The sequence below is a fragment of the Octopus bimaculoides genome, chromosome 21, assembly GCF_046866305.1.
Source record: "Octopus bimaculoides isolate indiv1 chromosome 21, ASM4686630v1, whole genome shotgun sequence".
NCBI classification, from domain to species: domain Eukaryota; kingdom Metazoa; phylum Mollusca; class Cephalopoda; order Octopoda; family Octopodidae; genus Octopus; species Octopus bimaculoides.
This window is the reverse complement of record NC_142948.1, coordinates 19,270,141-19,289,728: the sequence shown is the minus strand read 5'-3', so window position 1 is coordinate 19,289,728 and position 19,588 is coordinate 19,270,141. Positions and strand designations below refer to the sequence as shown.

General features: G+C 44.2%; 2 protein-coding genes across 4 annotated transcripts in view; one reads left to right on the top strand and one right to left on the bottom strand.

The window, feature by feature from the left end:
• LOC106879982 (potassium voltage-gated channel subfamily KQT member 1) overlaps positions 1-19,588 on the bottom strand; it is a 266,966-nt gene that overhangs the window by 200,840 nt on the left and 46,538 nt on the right. The gene's annotated exons all lie outside the window — the stretch shown is intronic.
• LOC149131506 (uncharacterized) lies at positions 16,371-18,242 on the top strand (the record flags this gene model as incomplete). The annotated part of the gene is made up of 1 exon (XM_089339504.1): positions 16,371-18,242. A coding segment is annotated over one exon (1,872 nt), but the record flags the coding sequence as incomplete, so codon positions are not given.

Sequence of the window (19,588 nt, the reverse complement as noted above, 5' to 3'; positions counted from 1 at the left end):
ACCTCCGCGGCACATCTCTCTCTTCGATCCTGTTAGGTGACTCAGCTTCACCACGGTAAATAAACAGACAAGAGTTCTCAGCCAGCGACGAACATCTGTATAACAAGAATCACGGCCCGGCATCGATGCCACGACATCACAACTAGTGATCAGCTCTGCCACACTCAGCCTTTCCTCACTTTCACATACAGAACTTTTCCTATAGTGTACTAAAGAACTGGTATAATTGCTCACGTGTCATTTACTGACTCTCTTTCTATTTGCTGTAATATTTCACATACACATACATGTATCACTCACATACATACTTTTCTTTGTACGACGGCCTGTCTTTGATTATGTTCTTATATGTCGCATTCACACTCACACACAGACATACATCTTTAACGCTACAATAAATACTTCTGTTATTCATCTTATACGGTTGTGGTCTTTCATTGCTGGTCATCTATGTTATCGTAGCATAACATATCATGTATATCATCATTTGATATATATATTTTGTGTTCGACCGTGTGACACGTTTAAATAAAAAGAGTCCTCTGTTTTTCCATTCGTCACCATTTCTCCTTTTATGAGTTCGCACGGTCGTCCCTTACATATCCTTAAAAGAGGACGCCACCTTGAGCAGTTCATGGTTCGTTCATTTGTTCTACTTTTCCCAGTCAATCTTCTAAAATTGTTTTAAAGTGAAAGGGCATCTGTGGAAATATTCGACTTCACGTTTTAAGCACGGAATGGGTTATATGCCCTTTCCAAATTTATGCTTCATAGCAGCCAATTTTCTAACATGGCTATATCTTCTTTATTCAAAGGAGATGCAAGCATATGAGACAAGTTCCCAAATTCACTTCTACTCTGTCGTCCAGCAAATCCTTTGCCACTCCTGCTCGAATGGAATGTGACTTAACTGTTGCCGAAACCAAAAAGCTTAACGACTCATCCTATTGTGTTTCATAAAGTGTCAACACGAACAATAACAACAAAGGTAAATATGTAAACAACAACAGAATAAACCACTACCACCAACGGCAACAACAAGAAAAACAAGAACGATGATATCACAAACAACAATAGTGATAGCTACAACAGTAACATCAAATTATAAGTCAAAACCACCTCAAAATCAGGTCGTTTGCTGGTGTAATGCAAATGTGGATTGATTTTGAAACGGAAGACAACATGGAGTTCAATTTGAGGCATTAGCATTTCTTAATCAGCCCGGACATAATTGAGCTGCCCTAGAAAGAGAGAAAGAAAAACTAAAATAAAAAAACTCTCATCTACAAATTTATTAATGGGAAAAGCAGAAAGGTGGTAACCTGACACCAGCAGAAGCAGAAAAATGTTTGGAGGCTGTGTTAGGATCAGAATGGCATGAGAGAAGAGGAAGACAGTATGGAATGCCAGAAATGCTCTGCCTTAACGAAGAAGAAGCGATAAAATAGCCACGGATACTTGAAGATCCAAGGAATATGTACTCGTATCCTCATATTATGAGTAACGTATAAGTTAGGTGACACTAAATGATATGAATCCTGAAATAATCTATAATTATTTTTAATGACCTTAGAGGAGCAAAAAAGTGGTGCGAAGTTGAGATCCAGGTGCTACTTACTCAAAAAGTCTTCAAAAGATATCTAAAATCATTCCCTTGGAAAATGGAGGCCTTGTACAAGTTGTTTTAAAACCAGGAAAGCCAGGTGTTACTCTTGTGGAAGCATAAAACACCAGAAAGCTTTCTGTCCTCTAGAAAAAAAAAATCCTCTTTACTGCCTACACTACAGCTACATTAATAAGTCCAACAGCAGCATCAAGAAATACGGAAATGTGCGTGTGTGCCCGCATACACACACACGTACACACACACACACACACACACACACACACACACACACACAACCCAGTCTCCACCTTGCCCCTCTGAGTCATCGTCAAATGTAGAAACAAGGAGGAACCCAGAGAGTGGCATGTGGTCATAAAAAAGACCCCAAAACAAAAAGCGGAAAGCATAACCCCCACCACAAAAACACAAACGTAGATGAAACACCAAAACATATTTAAAAACTCAAAATTGTCCTCACCAACACATGCACAGGAAAAACATCAAGAACGACAAAAGCAACAAACCTCAAAAACCAGCATCACAACAACCAAATCTGCTAAATTGCTCCAACAACAATGACAAAACACAAGCACAACAATTACAAAACCACCAAAAGAAAACAGCTACAACAAATAACCATGCACACAAATAGAAAACATTGTCCCCTTCATATTAGCATAGCGAGTGGGGCGGTGGGGGCGTCCGCCCCGGGTGGCCCTTTTGGGTCTGTTGTAGGTAATATGTGTTTTTTGTGGGGTCCGGGGGCAGCAAATGGAAGGGCAGTCTCGGGCGGCACACACTCTAGCTATGCTAGTGCCCCTTCACCGTTATAAACAAAAGCAGTATTGAGTTGATAAACTGCCAAGGAAAACATTACAAAGGCGAAATAATTGTAGAAGAGAGAGAATTTGATAAATTTATCCACAAAATACCTAAAGATAGATTATTAATGAGAACGCCGAGTAAAATTTATCACTCACTCTTGGACAAATTAAGGTGTGTTAGAGGTTTTAGAAAAACAGTAAACAATACATAATTACAAAATCCTTTGAAAGTCACTTTTGGAAAAGAACACAGAACCACCCACCATTCGTGATGATGAATGTGAGTAACCGCTCTATCTATTTTGCCCCAATAAACATGGCGTTACTCAAACTAAGATGTATAAATGAACGTGGACTCGGATCAGGTTTTTGGAGGTGCATCTCGCTTGTTAGTACTGGAATTGTATTTTGTACGCATAGAACCATTGTGTGAAGTAAGTGCATGGCAGAAAGGGATGCAAAAGCCTCGAAAACCTGCTCAAAAACTTCCTGTTGCCTTACTGGTAGCGACTGGATTTCTCTGATGTACCAGTGTGGATATAGAGCAACCACAGCGGACCATCCAGACCGATCTAAATAGAGTATCTGTTAGACGAGCGGATAGGAATTGCGTAGGATGTCCACAGTTCAAGCTAGACGGCTAAACAGTCCACAAATTTGTAATCTACTCAGTCGATTTAGATAGGACATGTAAACAGAGGCACATTTACTAGAAGCTGAACGTGTTCTTACCGGCACGCAAAGACTACAGGAACTAGTTAAGAAGCAGTTGACGGGGAAAATTGTCCACAACTGGTGGCAGGTCGATTTGAAGAGGACGAGAAGAGTAGAATTGATAGCATTTAGCAATGCGCTAGGAATATAAAGAAATAGATTAGAAACAGTTAGCAACCTAGAAGAAGCAATTAGTAAAGGCATCGCGACTGACATGCTAGCGGTGAGAATGGCTCTTGACCAATTCTTCGAGGCGAAACACGAAGACTGCGTTGTCAGAGCTAAGGCCTGTGCTCTCAAACACGAAGGAACTAAAACCGTTCGGCGGTCCAGACGGTCGAGACACGACGTGGCAACAGAACCACGATCAGGTCTTTGACGGACTAGGACGGGCGTGTGCTACTCGGTTCCGAGCAGATGTGTGCGGCTTTCCAGCACCCCATCACGTGACTGTTTGAGGAGTGCGATGAATCGGCGACGGTAGTGGACTGTAGTTCGAACCTGGACCCAGCAGTGGAGGCGAGGTTCTACAAAAACCTAATAAAGGCTACTGAAATACGAACGGTGATGAGCAGTTGCACAAGTTGTAATTCGCCCGGTTTGGATGGTCTGCCCTATGTATTCATGCCAGTATTGTTTGGCGGCTTCTTGGCAGATGTCTAACTGATAGCAGAACAAGAGAGTTACTAATGCTGCTAGTTGGTGAGTGATTACGTTGCTGAGGAAATTTTCGGCCCATAATTCTGCTAAACATTGAGTTTAAGATTTTGGCCAAAGTATTGGCGACAAGGTTGGCACTTGTCGGTAGTTCGGTCGGAGAAGCACAAAAGTGCACAATCCTGAACACGACAACCTTCATCTTATGCGATACATCATAGAGCGGACTGGGGTCAAAGCTGGCATTGGAGGGGATCAGATCAATTTGAATCAATCTGAAGCATTCGATAGGGTTGACCATTGTTAATTGGAAGTTGTCCTGATATCGGCCAGGTTCGGACGTTTTCAGAGGTTGGATTGCTGCAATGCCCAGCGGTATCTGCTCAGTGATCAAAGTAAACGGCCACATATCGGAGCCGCTTCGCATCGCACGTTTGCTCTGTCAGGCTGCGTGCTGTCGCCTCTACTATGGAACTTGGAACAGTTGAGGGGCATCATTTTCGAACTGGGACCCAACAGGGCAGTGTCAGCGTACACGGACGACATTACTGTCTAGGGTTGTCGGACACCTCTGTAAGGAAGATGGTCGGCACCCTTCTAAAGGAATATAAATCGGTGACAGGGGCCAAAATCAACACCGACAAGTGCCTTGCTTTGATCACTGTTTGATCAGGTTGGAATGTCTATTATTTATTTTCTTGTGGAAGAAATGCGTTCCAATAACCAGGTGGTCATTTTGCTGCCAGTACCCTTTGCATGACATCTTAGACATGACGGGCTAAAGTTACTTCACCTGCAACGATTCCTAGATGGTAAACGTAACTCGTCTCCTTGACGGAGCTGCACTCCTGTGTACTTGGCACCTCGTAGAGTGTCGTTAGGTGCTTACTGCCTTCTACAAGTCGGACAATGGGATCGGTGGATGTTCCACACCAGCAATATATGGAGGATTAATGGAGCTGAAGTGCGACGACGTTATCGGGGAGACTGTGGGTGTCGATGAAAACGAACTGGATAGTCTATTTCGGTGGACTACTGTGGACAATTTCCAGACGTCCTCGACCTGACAGTGCTACCGAGTGGCGTTTCCGGTTCGAGGTAAATTCTACAGACATTGAGATGCTGTCAGACAGGCTTGCCCGAGATGCGCGCAGAACGACGAAATTGTTCTTCATGCATTCGTTCGGTATTCGAACATTGCTGACTTGTGGAGTTATGTCAAACAGCTGCTGTTTCGTGTAGGACAGATACATCTACCGACCGAGTCATTAGGGATGATTGCTCTGCAGCTCTCTTTTAATCAGCTAGGTCAGGCAGTATTCATTTGTTTGGCGGCTATGGCGAAAGAGGTTGAAAGGTTTGAAGACAGAGGTATTCCTCTTTGGTAGAGCCCTCATAGACTTCTTCAAGCTTCACTTGAAAAAGAAAATGAAGGTGGATAGGGAGGTGTTGTCCTCGAGTGAATTTATTGGGTGAAATTTGCGAAAATAACAATAATTGATGGTGGCACCGCTCTAAGTATACACCTGTGAGTTGGAGAAATGGAACTGGATAGGGCACTTGCCCTTTGGTGTTCAGTGAGATTTTGTATGGTGGGGTTTCTCAATTTCCCTAGAGATCTTCCTATATCAAGAGGATCACATCACAATCACCTCTTTTTACTAATATCTACTATGTATAATTTGTTTTTATTGTATATCGTGGACAGTTTCTACTTTTCCAATCATTACATTCTACCTAAACACCACACTATGTCTGTCTTTGTACTGTCCCCACCTCATCCGTTCTTCTGGTGACAAATAAAAAAAATCACCACCACTGCTGATGTGGAATGGACTTTTGTTGATGCTGTTATGGTGTCGGACACTTTGGATATAGAAGCGATTGACATTATATATAATATCAGATATGTGCAGAAGCGCGCATGAACCAGACTAAATTGGTGGGCTTGCAACTCCATGTCCGGTAAGTTAACTGTCATCAATTCACAGCAGGGAAAGTTTTCCGTCATCAATTCACCGTTTTGTTTTTCAATAAAATAGTTTTTAACTATTAATGCTGAGATACTATGGATATATTTTCTCACTAAACTTTTCTCATGGTGAACTTTCTACACGATGAATTGATGGCGGTGACCTTGCCTTAGAAAGGTGAGGCCATGTTGACTTGGAATCGTCGCTGGACTGAGGGCCTGGTATAAGTGCTCGGAGTAGACCTGCAGGTGGATAGGAACCTGGAAGAGATCGCGAGACTGATGGCCTGTCTCACTCAGAAATGGCCTGAGAGGAAGCTGTCTCTGAAAGGCCGAGTGGACGAATCTCACTAGCAGTCAAGTCTATCGTGAATATCGCTTTGTCCCTTTCGCGGGAAGTCAGGCAGTTTTCCATTGTGATAGCAATGGCAAAAGAATTGTGGGAAAGTTTGGAAAGACTGAAGATAAACATTTTCGTCTTCGTCAAATATTTTAAGTTCTTTTTTGAAGAGATAAGAAAGGAGAGGGTGGTGCTACCCTCAAGTAATATTATTGAAAGTGGGGTAAGTGTGACATCTACAGCATGAATGAATGGGCCCATTCTACGTTGCACCTGTTAGCTTTACAATACAGCTGAGATAGGACAATAAGGGTATTTCAGGCTTTGTAGAGGATTCTCAATTTGACCCTTGGTGGTTATTCGTTTCTGTTTTATGATATTGCTTTTCATGCCTGTTTTTATTTTTTATATACACAACTATTTTAACGGGCACCTTATAATGTCTTCTCGTCCTTTATCCCTTGTGGTAAACACTAATTTCATTTAGTATTGCTATGTTAATGATTAGTTCGATTTTATCATAGAAAATTAGTGTAGACTTATCAAGTGCTATCTGGTGGTTTGTCGGTATCCTGATGTTCTTCAGTATTTTCGCACTGCATATTTCTAAGATAAGTCACTTCTCTTGAAGGATTTAAATTGGTTGGCTTGAACAGTTTCATGTTTCTAAGTATTTTAAACAGGACTAGTGTAAGATATTCTTACACTATGTGGTCTGTTGTTTCGGGGAAAATATCACAGCGGTAACATTTGTCATCTACCGTGGAATTGTGGGTATTCTTTTCAATATTTCCACCGCGAATGTTGTTTGTTCATCCAGGCTAAAGATTTTCTAAAAGATTTTCTATATATGTACATCCAGCTCGCAGAAACACTGACTATGTAAAGTCATGTTTTTATGGTTGCTTGTCCAAGCTGGTTCATGTAGCTTCAACTGTTCGAAATCATATCCAATTTCTTAACGAATTGTTTAGCTACCTTTTGTACGATGACAATCAACAGGAGCGCGAAGCATGACTTCTTGTGAATTGGGTAGGAAATAGGTAGCATCAACAAAAAACTTCTTATATTTCTCCCTAACGTTCGGTAAGCCAGTACACTGTCACTTCTAGAGATGTGTAGTCGTTGGGTCTCATAAAGGTATATGACATTTTATGAATAGATTTCTCGTATCATATTACAGTCAATCTAATTCTGTGACATTAGTGTCACATGTTATAGCTGGCACTGCAAAGATGTCGATAGCACGGACAGGATTTTTTATTATCGAAGAGTCTTTCAATTTTGCTTATTAAAATATCACTATTTCATTATTGTGTCTGTAGTGAACTCTAGTGAGCTTCTCTTATATTACATACTTACGAACGGAGCAGGTAACAGCTAACCTTTGTGCGCTGTTTTGGACCCCGTTGTGTCTACCACTCCAATTGGTTGGTATTGGTGCAATTTGTCTCTTACTCTATCGCGAACCAATACGCAACCCAACCAATCACAACCTTCAAATAAGTCACGTGAGACAGTCTGTTCCAAACAAGCATTTGAGCCTACCATCAACTATAAAAACTCACCTCTTTCTAGTCTCAACGTCAGTCGGTTCCAGACTCTTTCGACGCCTGGAGAATTTCTTGATGACATCAAGGACAGTAGTTGTACTAGGTGACTTTAACGCTATACTGGAAGCACGCCTGAATAGCGTGGGCTCGAAGGATAGAAAGGGGAACTCATGCCTCATCGATCTGCTGAAGCGCTTCAGGCTGGCAGATCGATATAGACTTGATTATCCGAACGTTCCAGTGTGGCAAGAAACGACGGATCGATCAGGTCTTATATAGATAGGATAGTTGTAAGTACTAGAGACAGGCATAGCTTTAGTTGTTCACAGTTTACCTACGTACCCTACACAGATCACAAATTAGTGACGTGTAGGATGAATATAGATAAGATGCATAGACATGGATCTGGCGACTGGAAGCTGAACAAGACTATATTGGATTGCGAGGCTTACCGTAGCCAGATTAAGGTGTTAGTGAAGAGGGCATTTACCGGCGCTGTGATCAACAACCGGTGGTGGAGTGCCCTCAAAAGAGCCCTTCGGATTGAGTCAATTAGATTTAGCAAGCAGTTAAGTTTAGAACAGATTAGAATAGAAAGGGATTTAGTTAAGACATTAGAAGAGGCACTGAGATCGGGCTCTGTGACACAAGTGTTGGCGGCGAGATCGGCACTGGACCGACACCTCAATGCCAAACACGAAGGACGCAGAGTCCGGGCTAGGATATGTGCAATGGGCCGTGAAGATATCAATGTTGCTAGTTGTGCTCGCTCGGAAGAAACCCGACGTGGCATCGATGCTATGATTGGATCTTTAGCAGATGAGTTCGGACAGGAGATCCAAGGACAAGAGGAGATATGCAAAGCTCTTCACAAGCACTTTGCTGCGTTGTTCGGGAGGAGTGGGACGCTGGACCATGGGGATGCCTTACGGCGTTTTCTGGCCGGCGGCCCGCGTCTTTTGGATCGTGATGTTGAGCGCTGTGAAGGACCAATCACAGCCATGGAGATCAGAGAGGTACTGTCCGAGTGCCCTGGGGACAAGTCGCCGGGTCTGGATGGTCTTCCTTACGAATTTTATAGTAGCATGCCAGACTTGTTCGGGGACGTACTGGCCAGTGTGTACACGAATTGGCAGCAGAATGGGAGGATTCCCAAGGCTGTGAACTGAGGAGTGATGACACTGATCAGGAAGGACCCGAGCAAGGGGACAAAGTTAATAATTTTAGGCCCATAACTCTGCTAAACACAGAGTTAAAGATTTTGGCCAAGGTGCTTGCAAAGAGAGTTAGGGTTGTCGTGGGCGACCTGGTGGAGGAAGCACAGACATGTGCCACCCCAGAAAGGACGATACAGGACAACCTTCACCTCATTCGCTACACCATAGAGCGTGTGGGTAAAATGCATGACAACGGTGGGGCACTGGTGAATTTAGATCAGTCTAAGGCGTTCGATAGGGTTGACCACGGATACTTGGCGGCGGTCTTCCGGGCGGCCGGATTTGGCCCGACCTTCCGAGGCTGGATTAAAGCCATGTATGGCAATATTGAATCAATAGTCCGGGTGAATGGGTTCTTCTCGAACCCATTCGCGATCGAGTGTTCGGTTCGCCAGGGCTGCCTCCTGTCCCCGATTCTGTATGTGTTGGCGCTCGAGCCATTGCTGCGGAGGATGAAGGACACGGGGGTGGACCCGCATGATCTTTGTTATGGGAGAAATGTAACGGCATATGCGGATGACGTCACCATCACCGTGTCTGATGAAGGACGTCTACCTCGGATAGAAAACGCCATCAAAGGATACGAGACGGTGGAAGGAGCTAAAATTAACCAGGAAAAATCAGTTGGCTTGCAGCTCGGTACCTGGCGGGGCAAGTCAATGCCTCCCAACAGCGTTGTCGGGTGCTGGACGAAGGGCCCGGTTAAAATGCTCGGGGTCTGGTTTGGACCGGACCTCCAGGTGGAGAAGAACTGGAGTGAGGTGGCGAGCAAGGTGACAGCCATAGCCCAGAAGTGATCTGGGAGGAAGTTATCCTTGTTGGGAAGGGCGGAGGTTGTGCAGATGTTCATAGCATCAGTGATAACCTACCGCCTAACCGTCGTGCCTTACCCCTGTTTGTGGCTGAACAAGCTGGAGCGGATCCTTTTCCACTTTTTGTGGGGAAGTAAAACTCCACTTGTGAGGCGCTCGATCTGTTGCCAGAAACTGTTAAAGGGTGGACTGGGGATGCCCTGGCTGATGATGCGCAAGTACGCGCTGAGGCTGAAACATCTTCGGTGCCACCTGGATTGTGAGCAGGTGTGGTCAACGCTTGCCGAGCAGGTCTTTCCAAAGTGTGAGTCCTTGGGGACTTAGGAGCATGAATCAGGCGGAGACCCAAGACGGGAGAGTGGCAAGAGGAGTGCAAACAAGCACTTTCCCTCTTCTCCCGGGTGAAAAATGCTGACAACAGGGTTACCACAGCGGATATTTATAGCGGATTGGTAGAGCATAAGTCTGACGATGTCCTGGGGGAGACTCTGGATTTCGATAAGAGGCAGCTAGCCAGCCTGTTCGGGAGGACCTTCGAGTCGAGATTTCTGGATAACTATCAGAAATCCTTGACCTGGCTGTGCTACCGATCGGCCTTACCGTTTCGAGAAAGGTTATCAAGGCATGGTTATGACACCTCTCCCACATGTCTGAGGTGCGGGCGTGCCAAGCGAAACGGTTATGCACGCCTTTGTACACTGTGGGGTGTTGAGGGAGTTGATAACCTATGCCGAACAGCTGATGTTGGACACAGAAGCAGTACGGCTCTCGACTGAGTCCATGATAAAGCTTGTACCACCTTCCTCTTTCTCCAAAGAAAAGAAAGCAGTATTTCTCTGCGTAATAACCATATTGAAAGAAACGGTATGGAAGACGCGAATGAAAGGGATTGCGACAGGACAGTTCATCTCCGGACGAGGGCTAGTGAATTACTTCACCGCCCATCTTGCTTTCAAGATCCGTCTGGAGAGGAGGAGCCTGCCGCAAAGAGTGTTCGCGAAAAGATGGAAGGAAGTCGTAAGAAAGATGAGTATGTAAGGAGCCGTGCTAACACGGCCGGTTCGGGCATAGAAGAACAGGAAAAGATTTACACAAAGGAAATCAACCGGTGGGTTAGTGCACTAAGCCAAAACCCGAAAAGAACTATTTAAATTTTTAAACTTGTATTATATCATACTATATTACATCATATCATCCACATTTGTAGAAACCCATTCGTACTAAATCATTTGTAAAAGCTGACTGACCCATATATGTTCTTGTCTTTCCTTGTTTGTCCCCTCTATGTATCCTTGTATTAGGAAAATAAAGAAATTCAGTTGGTTCAAGACTTTGATTGTCGCACGATTTACACCGGAAGGTTTGTTTATTTGAAATTTGTTGCCTGCTTGCAGGATTTGTTATTTGTTTATTGTGGTTTCCCGTAACGGAAACGTTAAAATTTTTTGATGTGATAAACATTGTGAAACTGTTATCCTCATCCAAGGGAAAAGATATATAAATTGTGCATTACTGCTTTCGGTGAATTTGAACTGTGTTCCGTATCGGGACAATTGTTGAATAATTTTTTTGATTTTTGAATATTTTTTCAAAAAATATTAACATGTCTTCTATTTAAGAGAAAAAAAAAGAAAAAATTTGCCGCCGTTGTCTGTGGAACAGAAAATATTGTGCTTAAAAAAGAGGATATACAAGCCTATTTCGGGATGATTACTGAAGAAAACGGTGAGAGTAAGATTACTCCCCTAAATGAATTAACAAAACAAAAGGGAAGACTATAATATATAAAACTTATGATATTGAAAAAAAGAAATTTGAACATTTAGAAGAGAGTACAGTTGAGAAATGCCTGGGGCCGGTAATCAACCAAATTAAATTTCTGGCCCGAGGCACTAGTTTTGCAATCATTGAAGCAAGGTTCGAGTCAGCCGAAAGAGCTTGGGATTTGTCGACTCGAACCTTGCAAAGTTGGAATATAATGTTATTACCGTTATATCTGGGACGCAGAACGTCCTGGATAAAGATAAAGAACATCTCCCCGGAGGTGGAGGTCACGTGGACTGTGGCCACTCTCTTATTCGAAAGAAAGGATAAGAGAAATATAATCCAGATTTCCAGAGACGCCCCACAAAACTGGCGGGGCCAAACTCTGGAAATTCTGGCACAGGCCACGACCACGGACCTAGAAAACCTCCCCGAGACAATTCGCATGGGGAAGAAACCATTCTGGCAGTGCACCTAGAGGGGAGGCGACCCAGGTGTTATAAATGTGGGGGGGGGGAGGACACCTGAGGTCGAAGTGCCCCTCTACGAAAAAGGACAACGAAGAGGAAAAAGTCCTCGAAGAGGAGGAGAGAAAGAAGAGGCGGCGCCCCCAGCCAAGGAGGCTGTTACCCAGAGGGCGACCGCCACCAGTAAAAATAATACGGAGGAAAAGGAACCAGCAGAGACACCATCTGAGGAAGATATAGATTTCCAGACCCCCAAAAGACCCAAAAAAATGGAGTCGCCCACCAAGACTCAGGAGGCGGCTCCTAAAACGAAAATAGTAAAGAAACAAGAACAAGAAGAAAAAGAAAAGAAAAAAGGAAAAAATTTAAACTAGAAAAAATTGAAATCCCTGAAAAAACTGACACCACTACAGTGGTATACAAAAGCAACAATAAATATTTAGAAGGGGTTATCAAATCTCACCAACAAAGTTTAACGTATGCCAACAGTGACAGCAGAATTCCCATAACAATCGGGAGAATTTCCCGAAAACTGTATATGGAAATGAAACAAAGAAACCCTAAAGACATTGCAAAACTAAAAGGATTACCCAGAGTATTTAACCCGCCAGTAGAATCACGCTTGGAAGGGGGAGGGGGAAGGGATCTTAGTGGTACTGAGAACAATCCCCCTCAAAGATGAAAGAGCAAGTAAGCTCTACTTTCCTTCTTTTTCGGTTTATGAGATGGCTACACTGTGTATAGGTTATTTGAATGTACGTGGCCTGAGTTCGAAGTGGAAGCAGGCTTGTTTCCTCGACGACCTCAGGTCACACAGAATAGATGTTATGGTTGCTACAGAGACCAAGTTGGACAAGCTGCAGGCCTTCTCAACTCTCCTGAATGGCTATGAGAAAATCATATCTCCTAGTCGGACATGGGGGAAAGGGGGCGTTGTAGTTTTGCTCCGGAAAACTTGGCCCTGCAGACGCGTACGATCTTCGTAGACCCAGAAGGTGAGTCGGTTGCTCTGGATCTGACATGCAGAGGTAAGGCCTTCAGTCTGGTTGGCACAAAAGGCAAACGAAATGAGTTTTAGCGACGGCTGGAGAACTTTCTTGTGACGTCAAAGACACTAGTTATGCTAGGAGACTTTAACGCTATTCTGGATGCACGTCAGAATAGCGTAAGCTCGAACGATAGGAAATGTAACGTTAATAATTTTCTGCCCATAACTCTGCTTAACGCAGAGTTAAAGATTTTGGCCAAGGTGGGAGAGACACAGACATGTACCATCCCAGGAAGGACGATACACGACAACCTTCACTTCATTCGCTACACCATAGAGCAGGTGGGTAAAGTTCCTGGTAAAGGTGGAGACTGGTAAATTTAGACTAGTCTAAGGCATTCGATAGGGCTGACCATCGGTATCTGGCGGCGGTCCTCCGGGTGGTCGGACTGGGCCCAATTTTCCGTAGCTGGATCGAAGCTTTGTATAGCAACATCGAATCAGTTGTCCTGGTGAACGGGTTCTTCTTGAATCCGTTCACGACCGAGCGTTCAGTTCGCCGGGGCTGCCCCCTTCCCCCGCTCCTGTATGTATTGGGTCTTGGGTCACTGCTGCGGAGATTGGGGACTATGGGGGGAGGAGACCCGCGTGATCTATATTATGATAGAGGAGTGACGGCATATGCGGATGATATCACCATCATCGTGTCTGACGAAGGGCAGCTACCACGTGTAGAAGATGCCATCAAAGGATACGAAGCGGTGGCAGGGGCAAAAATTAATGCGGATAAATCAGTCGGCTTGCAACTCGGCACCTGGCATGGCAAGTCGATGCCTCCCAACAGCGTCGTCTGTCGTTGGACAGAGGGTCCAGTTAAATTGCTCTGAGTCTGGTGTGGACCAGATCTTCAGATGGAGAAAAACTGGAGAGTGGTGACGAGCAAGTTGACGGCCATAACCCAGACCTGGTCTGGAAGGACGTTATCCTTGGTAGGGAGGGCCGAGGTTGTACAGGTGCTTATAGCATCTGTAATAACCTACCGCTTAACCGTTGTGCCTTGCTCCGGTGTGTTGCTGGTCAAGTTAGAACGGATCCTTTTCCGCTTTTTGTGGAGAGAGAAAACACGCTTGTGAGGCGCTCCATCTGCTGCCAGAAACCGTTAAAGGGTGAGTTAGGTATGCCTTGGCTGATGATGCGCAAGAATGCGCTGAGGTTGAGACATCTCTGGCGCTACCTGGACGGTGAATAGGTGTGGTCACCGCATGCTAAGCTCCTTTTTTCACAATTGACGTCCCCTCGGGACGTAGGCACATGGCTCAAGCGGAGACCTAGAATGGGAGAATGGCAAAAGGAGTGCAGACAATCACTCACTCTGTTCTCACGGGCGAGCAGTACCGGCAGCGGGGCTACCACTGCGGATTTGTATAGAGGGTTGGTAGAGTATGAGTCCGACGATGTCCTAGGTGGGGTTCTAGGCTTCGATGAGGAACAACTAACCAGCCTGTTCGGAAGGACATTCGGGCCGAGGTATCTGGATAACTTCCAGAAATCCCTGGCTTGGTTGTGCTGCCGATCGGCCTTGCGGGTTCGAGAGAAGTTGTCAAGCTACAGGTTTGATACCTCCCCCACATGCCCGAGGTGCTGGCGCATCAGTGAAACTGTCGCGCACACCTTCGTGCATTGTGAGGAGCTGAGAAAATTTATGACCTATGTCGAACAACTGATGTCGGATGCGGAAAGAGTACGGCTCTCGACTGAGTTCCATAACTAAGGTCGTACCGTCTTCCTCCTTTAATAAAGAAAGTATGGCATCTTTTCTTTGCGTAGTTGCCGGACTGAAAGACACAGTGCGGATGACGCGTGCAAAAGGAATTGAGACAGGCAACTTTATCTCCGGACACAGGATGATAAGTTATTTTAACTACCACCTGATTAGAAAGATCCGTCTGGAGAAAAGGTGCCTGCCTCAAAGAGTGTTCGAAAAAAGATGGATAACAGTTGAAAGGAAGCTGAGAGTGAATGGGACCGTGCTAGTGTAGCCGGTCAAGACGAAAAAGAGGAACGAAAAACTAAGGAAAAAAAGGCAAAAAAACCGGCGGGTTAAATAACAACTCAAGAACTCTATTCTAATAATTTAATTTTTATCCTCATTGTAATTTCCGGTTTATCATACCGATTTAACCATTTTTATCATGATTGTAACCCCAGTCCTGTGTAAAAACTGACCTTGTCCTGTCCCCTATATGCAAATAAAGAAATTCAGTTGGTTCCAGACTTTCTAAGGTCTAACCACTGATCAAATTGCAGCGACCTCCATCTTCGTCGCCACCACTGATGTCTCTCACCAACGTCGTCAACAACATCTACGCACCACAACACACTGCACTGGTTCTAACACATCGCTGTTCGTGAGCTTCTCACTGGGGTTAAACAGCTAACATACAACCTACGCAAATGTATGTAGATATAGGAACAAATGTACATCAATTACTGTGACCACAATAAACGTATTTAAAGTTACCACCTTGTGTTTTATATATTCTTCATACCGGGTTTACTACCAAACAACTTTACAGCCTTCTGAGCGGAGTCATTAGATGGAATACCAACTATCTATCTAAATGTTTATCCCTTTCACCCTAGTTTTCCTCTTGTCTCTGTTCAGCATTTTTTTTGCTCTTGTATTACCCCGAAGTTCCAAGCATCTATAACCCGAAACTTGTGATACAGGCGAAATGTGAAAAATTACAATATGTAGCAAACAAGAACGATAAGCTCGCAAAAATAACAGGACATCGTTTAAAAGTGTTATGGAATTGTTTTACAATTATCGGGAATTTTTTTTTTTAATGAACCATAAATATATTGTTATTGATTCATAGCCATATCTCAAAACTCCTGAAAGAATTAGCTTTGTATCCCAATCACAAACAATAGTATTTTGTGGTGTATTGGTTCTATACCGATAATTTCTCCATGTGTCAATTAAATTTTCAGTTGAAATTATTTTACTTCCTTCCTCCTATATACCTACTGCAGACTGTCTCAGTTGTAGTGCCATTCAATACCGACAGCAACCGTCAGTTAATATAAGCGAAGAGAAAAATAGCACTGCATATCTCGATGAATAACCAGCTCATCAAGGTCTTCGATGTGACGCAGTTGCAGGTTGCTATCAGAAAAGAAATCTGGAGTTAACTTGAAGAAATCAATGATGATTATGATTTGTGCGCGTGCGCACACACACACGTACACATACTTGTATATTTATGTATGTGTATGTATATATATCTATAAGTGTGAGTGTGTACGTGAACTACAGAAACGGTAATGTCATAATTTTCTTTTATTTTTATTTCTTTCAACTAAAAGTCTTCATAAAGACTGTGTAAGTAATTTACATTTTCGCTGAAATGGAATCCCAAATAATGAATTGATAATGAAATATCAGAATGAATTCCTTTCTTTTTGCATAATTTATCATCAAAGATCATTACTGAAGATGTTGCTGTTGTTGTGTTCGTTTGCGTAAGCAGTAGTTTTTACGCTATTATCAAAATTAACAATTTAAGAATCTATTGTCAGAATAGTTTTAAGCTTCCAGCACGAAGAATCTCTGACTTCATTTCAATTTCATTTGGATCTATCTTCTCTTTATTAGCTGACGCCATAGTGTACAGTGTTCCTGATTCAGGTCTGTTTAACAGACTCTCTGCTGCTGACTTCCCAGCTCTCACCTCCACCATTGCTTCAACACCGGAGAGGGAGGAGGAAAAAAAAAACAAAGAAAACAAAGTAAACAACACGAGCAACAGCACCAAGACTACAACCAGTAGCCATTGTAACGGTTTCGCCTCCGCAGCTAAGCAGAGCTCAGAAGAAATCCAAGTGACAATGGCAGAAATAAAGAATGCCAAGGAATTGTTAAGAAGAGATGGCAATAATGTCTTCCTTAACACTCCACAAGCATTAATACAAGCAACGAAAAGAAAAACAATAGTATACAAGGTATTCAATACAAAATACCAAAAGATGGAGAATGCTACTCCACAGAGATTGGAGATAGCTCTAAAGCCGATATGGGGCCAAAAAAGCTTCGTAACCAAAGGGAAGCGCTTTGGAACAGTGGAAGTGCGCTTCCCAACGGAAGAGGATGCCATCCGGCACTCTACAACACCGTTAAAGGCGGAAGAATTATTACTCGTGCCGACATACTTTGGTCGACGTGTGACAGAAATAAAAATAAATCATGTGCCACCAGAACTGAACATCTCCTGGCTAGTGGCAGCTATGCTCTTCGACATTGAAGAGACTGCCACTATCCTAAAGGTGAACAGAGTAAAAGAAAAAAACTGGTTGGGCATGGAAATGCATCTCCTTGTTCAGATTGAACAAGATAGCATAAATACCATACCCGACGCCATAAACCTGCCGGATGGCAGTAGAATACACATTGCAGTAGAGGGGCGCAGACCAAAGTGCTACCTCTGCAGCAGTGAAAAACACCTAAAAAGAGACTGCCCCATCTACAAGCAAAGAATGGAGGCAGACAAAAACAGAAAATTGCAGCAACAACAACAACCAAAAGCCTCCACACCACCAACACCATCACCACCAACACCATCACCACCAACACCATCACCACCAATACCATCACCACCAACACCATCACCACCAGCACCACGAAAAGCGACACCACCATCTCCATCCATCACCAAACCAACACCAACACCAAGAACCTCCACACCAAAAAAGATAACAGAACCAGCAACAACAGAAATTGTAAAAGAATCTTCACCAGATCCGACAAACATTTCCCTTCCAGATCAGATCAGCTCGGATTGTGCGAGCACTGATAGTGAAAAAGGGAAGTGGCACACTGTACCACCAACAAAAAAACGAAAAAGAAAGACAAAAGAAACAATTGACAAAGAGGGGAGGCGCGAAAAAGGTGAGCTTCCCAACATCATCGGCAACAACAATACGCACTCACAACAAATAGCAACACCTTCTCCACCGCAAACACCAGCACTCACACACACCACAAACGTAACAGCCATCAACACAAAAAATGAACACTTATTAGACTTTTTAAAAAACAGTACAAATGCAAACACCACAAATTTCATTATACCCCTACACAACGCACCACCAGCACACATACTCACACTAAAAATAACCCAAGAGAACTATAATAAAATAAAAGAAAAGTTTCCGAATTATGTTGGGTCGCTAGGGAGAAGCTTCGCCCAAAGCCTTTATCGGAATTTAGTGGAAACATCCACACGAAAACACAGGGGAGCCACCCCACCAGAAAACAGTAAGTAGAGCCTTTTCTCCTCTAATACTTTCCTTTTTAAAAAAAACATGGTAATTCTCAGAATCGGAAGCATAAATGTGAGAGGCCTCGGGTCGGCTTGGAAACAAGGTCACCTGTTGAACGACCTGAGGTCTTACAGTGTAGATATAGCAGCCATTAGCGAAACCAGGCTCTCCAACCCACAGGAACTCGCAGCCCTTTTTGGCGGGTACGAGATTTTCCTATCTCCGTGTCGGCCGGGAGCGGGCGGTGGAGGTACTGCGGTGCTATTTCGGAAAGGCCTAGACTTGAAAATAAGGGCAGTCTTCCTGGATCCGGAAGGTAAGTTGGTGGTCCTGGACGTCGATAGTAGTGATGGCGCTGCTTTCAGACTACTGGCTGCCTACGCTCCGACAGGAGCAGGGCAGTCGGATTATTTCAAACGTCTAGAAGTTTTCCTAGGTACTTCTCGCACTTTAGTGCTAGTTGGGGACTGGAACGCTGTCCTAGACGAACGTATCGATAGGGTGGGTGCGGGAGCATCTAATAGGAAAGGGGGACGCAAGAGCCTCGCCAACCTGCTCAAACGCTTTCAGCTGTCCGGCAGGTATCGACTAGACAACCCGAATGTGCCAATGTGGACTTGGACTAATCGCGTCGGGTCGTCTAGATCGTACTTAGATAGATTTTTCTGTAGGTCAGCGGATAAGGATAGCATAGGGTGTCCACAATTCAACATAGTCGGCTACACGGACCACAAATTCGTGATCTGTACGGTCGACTTAGATAGGCTCCATAGACAAGGCCCCGGTTACTGGAAGCTAAACACGTCAATAACGGCGTGCAAAGCCTACAGAGACCGGATTAGTTTATTAGTTAAGAGGGCTTTAACCGGGGCAATCATCAACAACAACTGGTGGTTCGCCCTGAAGCGGGCAATTAGAGCAGAATCAATTAGGTTTAGTAAGGCTCTAGCTGTAGAACGTAAGAAAACAGAGCGGGATTTAGTTAACAAACTAGACGAGGCTCTTAGGACAGGCATCGCAACCGACGTGTTAGCAGCGAAGTTGGCCCTCGACCAACACTTTGATGCCAAGCATGAAGGCTGCGTTGTCAGAGCTAAAGCACTTTCGGTAAGCGGGGAGGGGACTAAGGCCGCTCGATGGGCCCGCGTGGTTGAGGCGAAGCGTGGGGACAGAGCGACCATTCGGTCTTTGGTGGACCAGAACGACTGCGAGATTTCGGAACCGAAGCAGATGTGTGCAGCCTTTCAGCAGCACTTTGCTCAATTGTTCGGGACAAACGGTAGGACGGACGACGGAACAGACTTCGGTGTGTACCTAGACGGCCTGCCGCAACTCTCGACCAGCGAGGC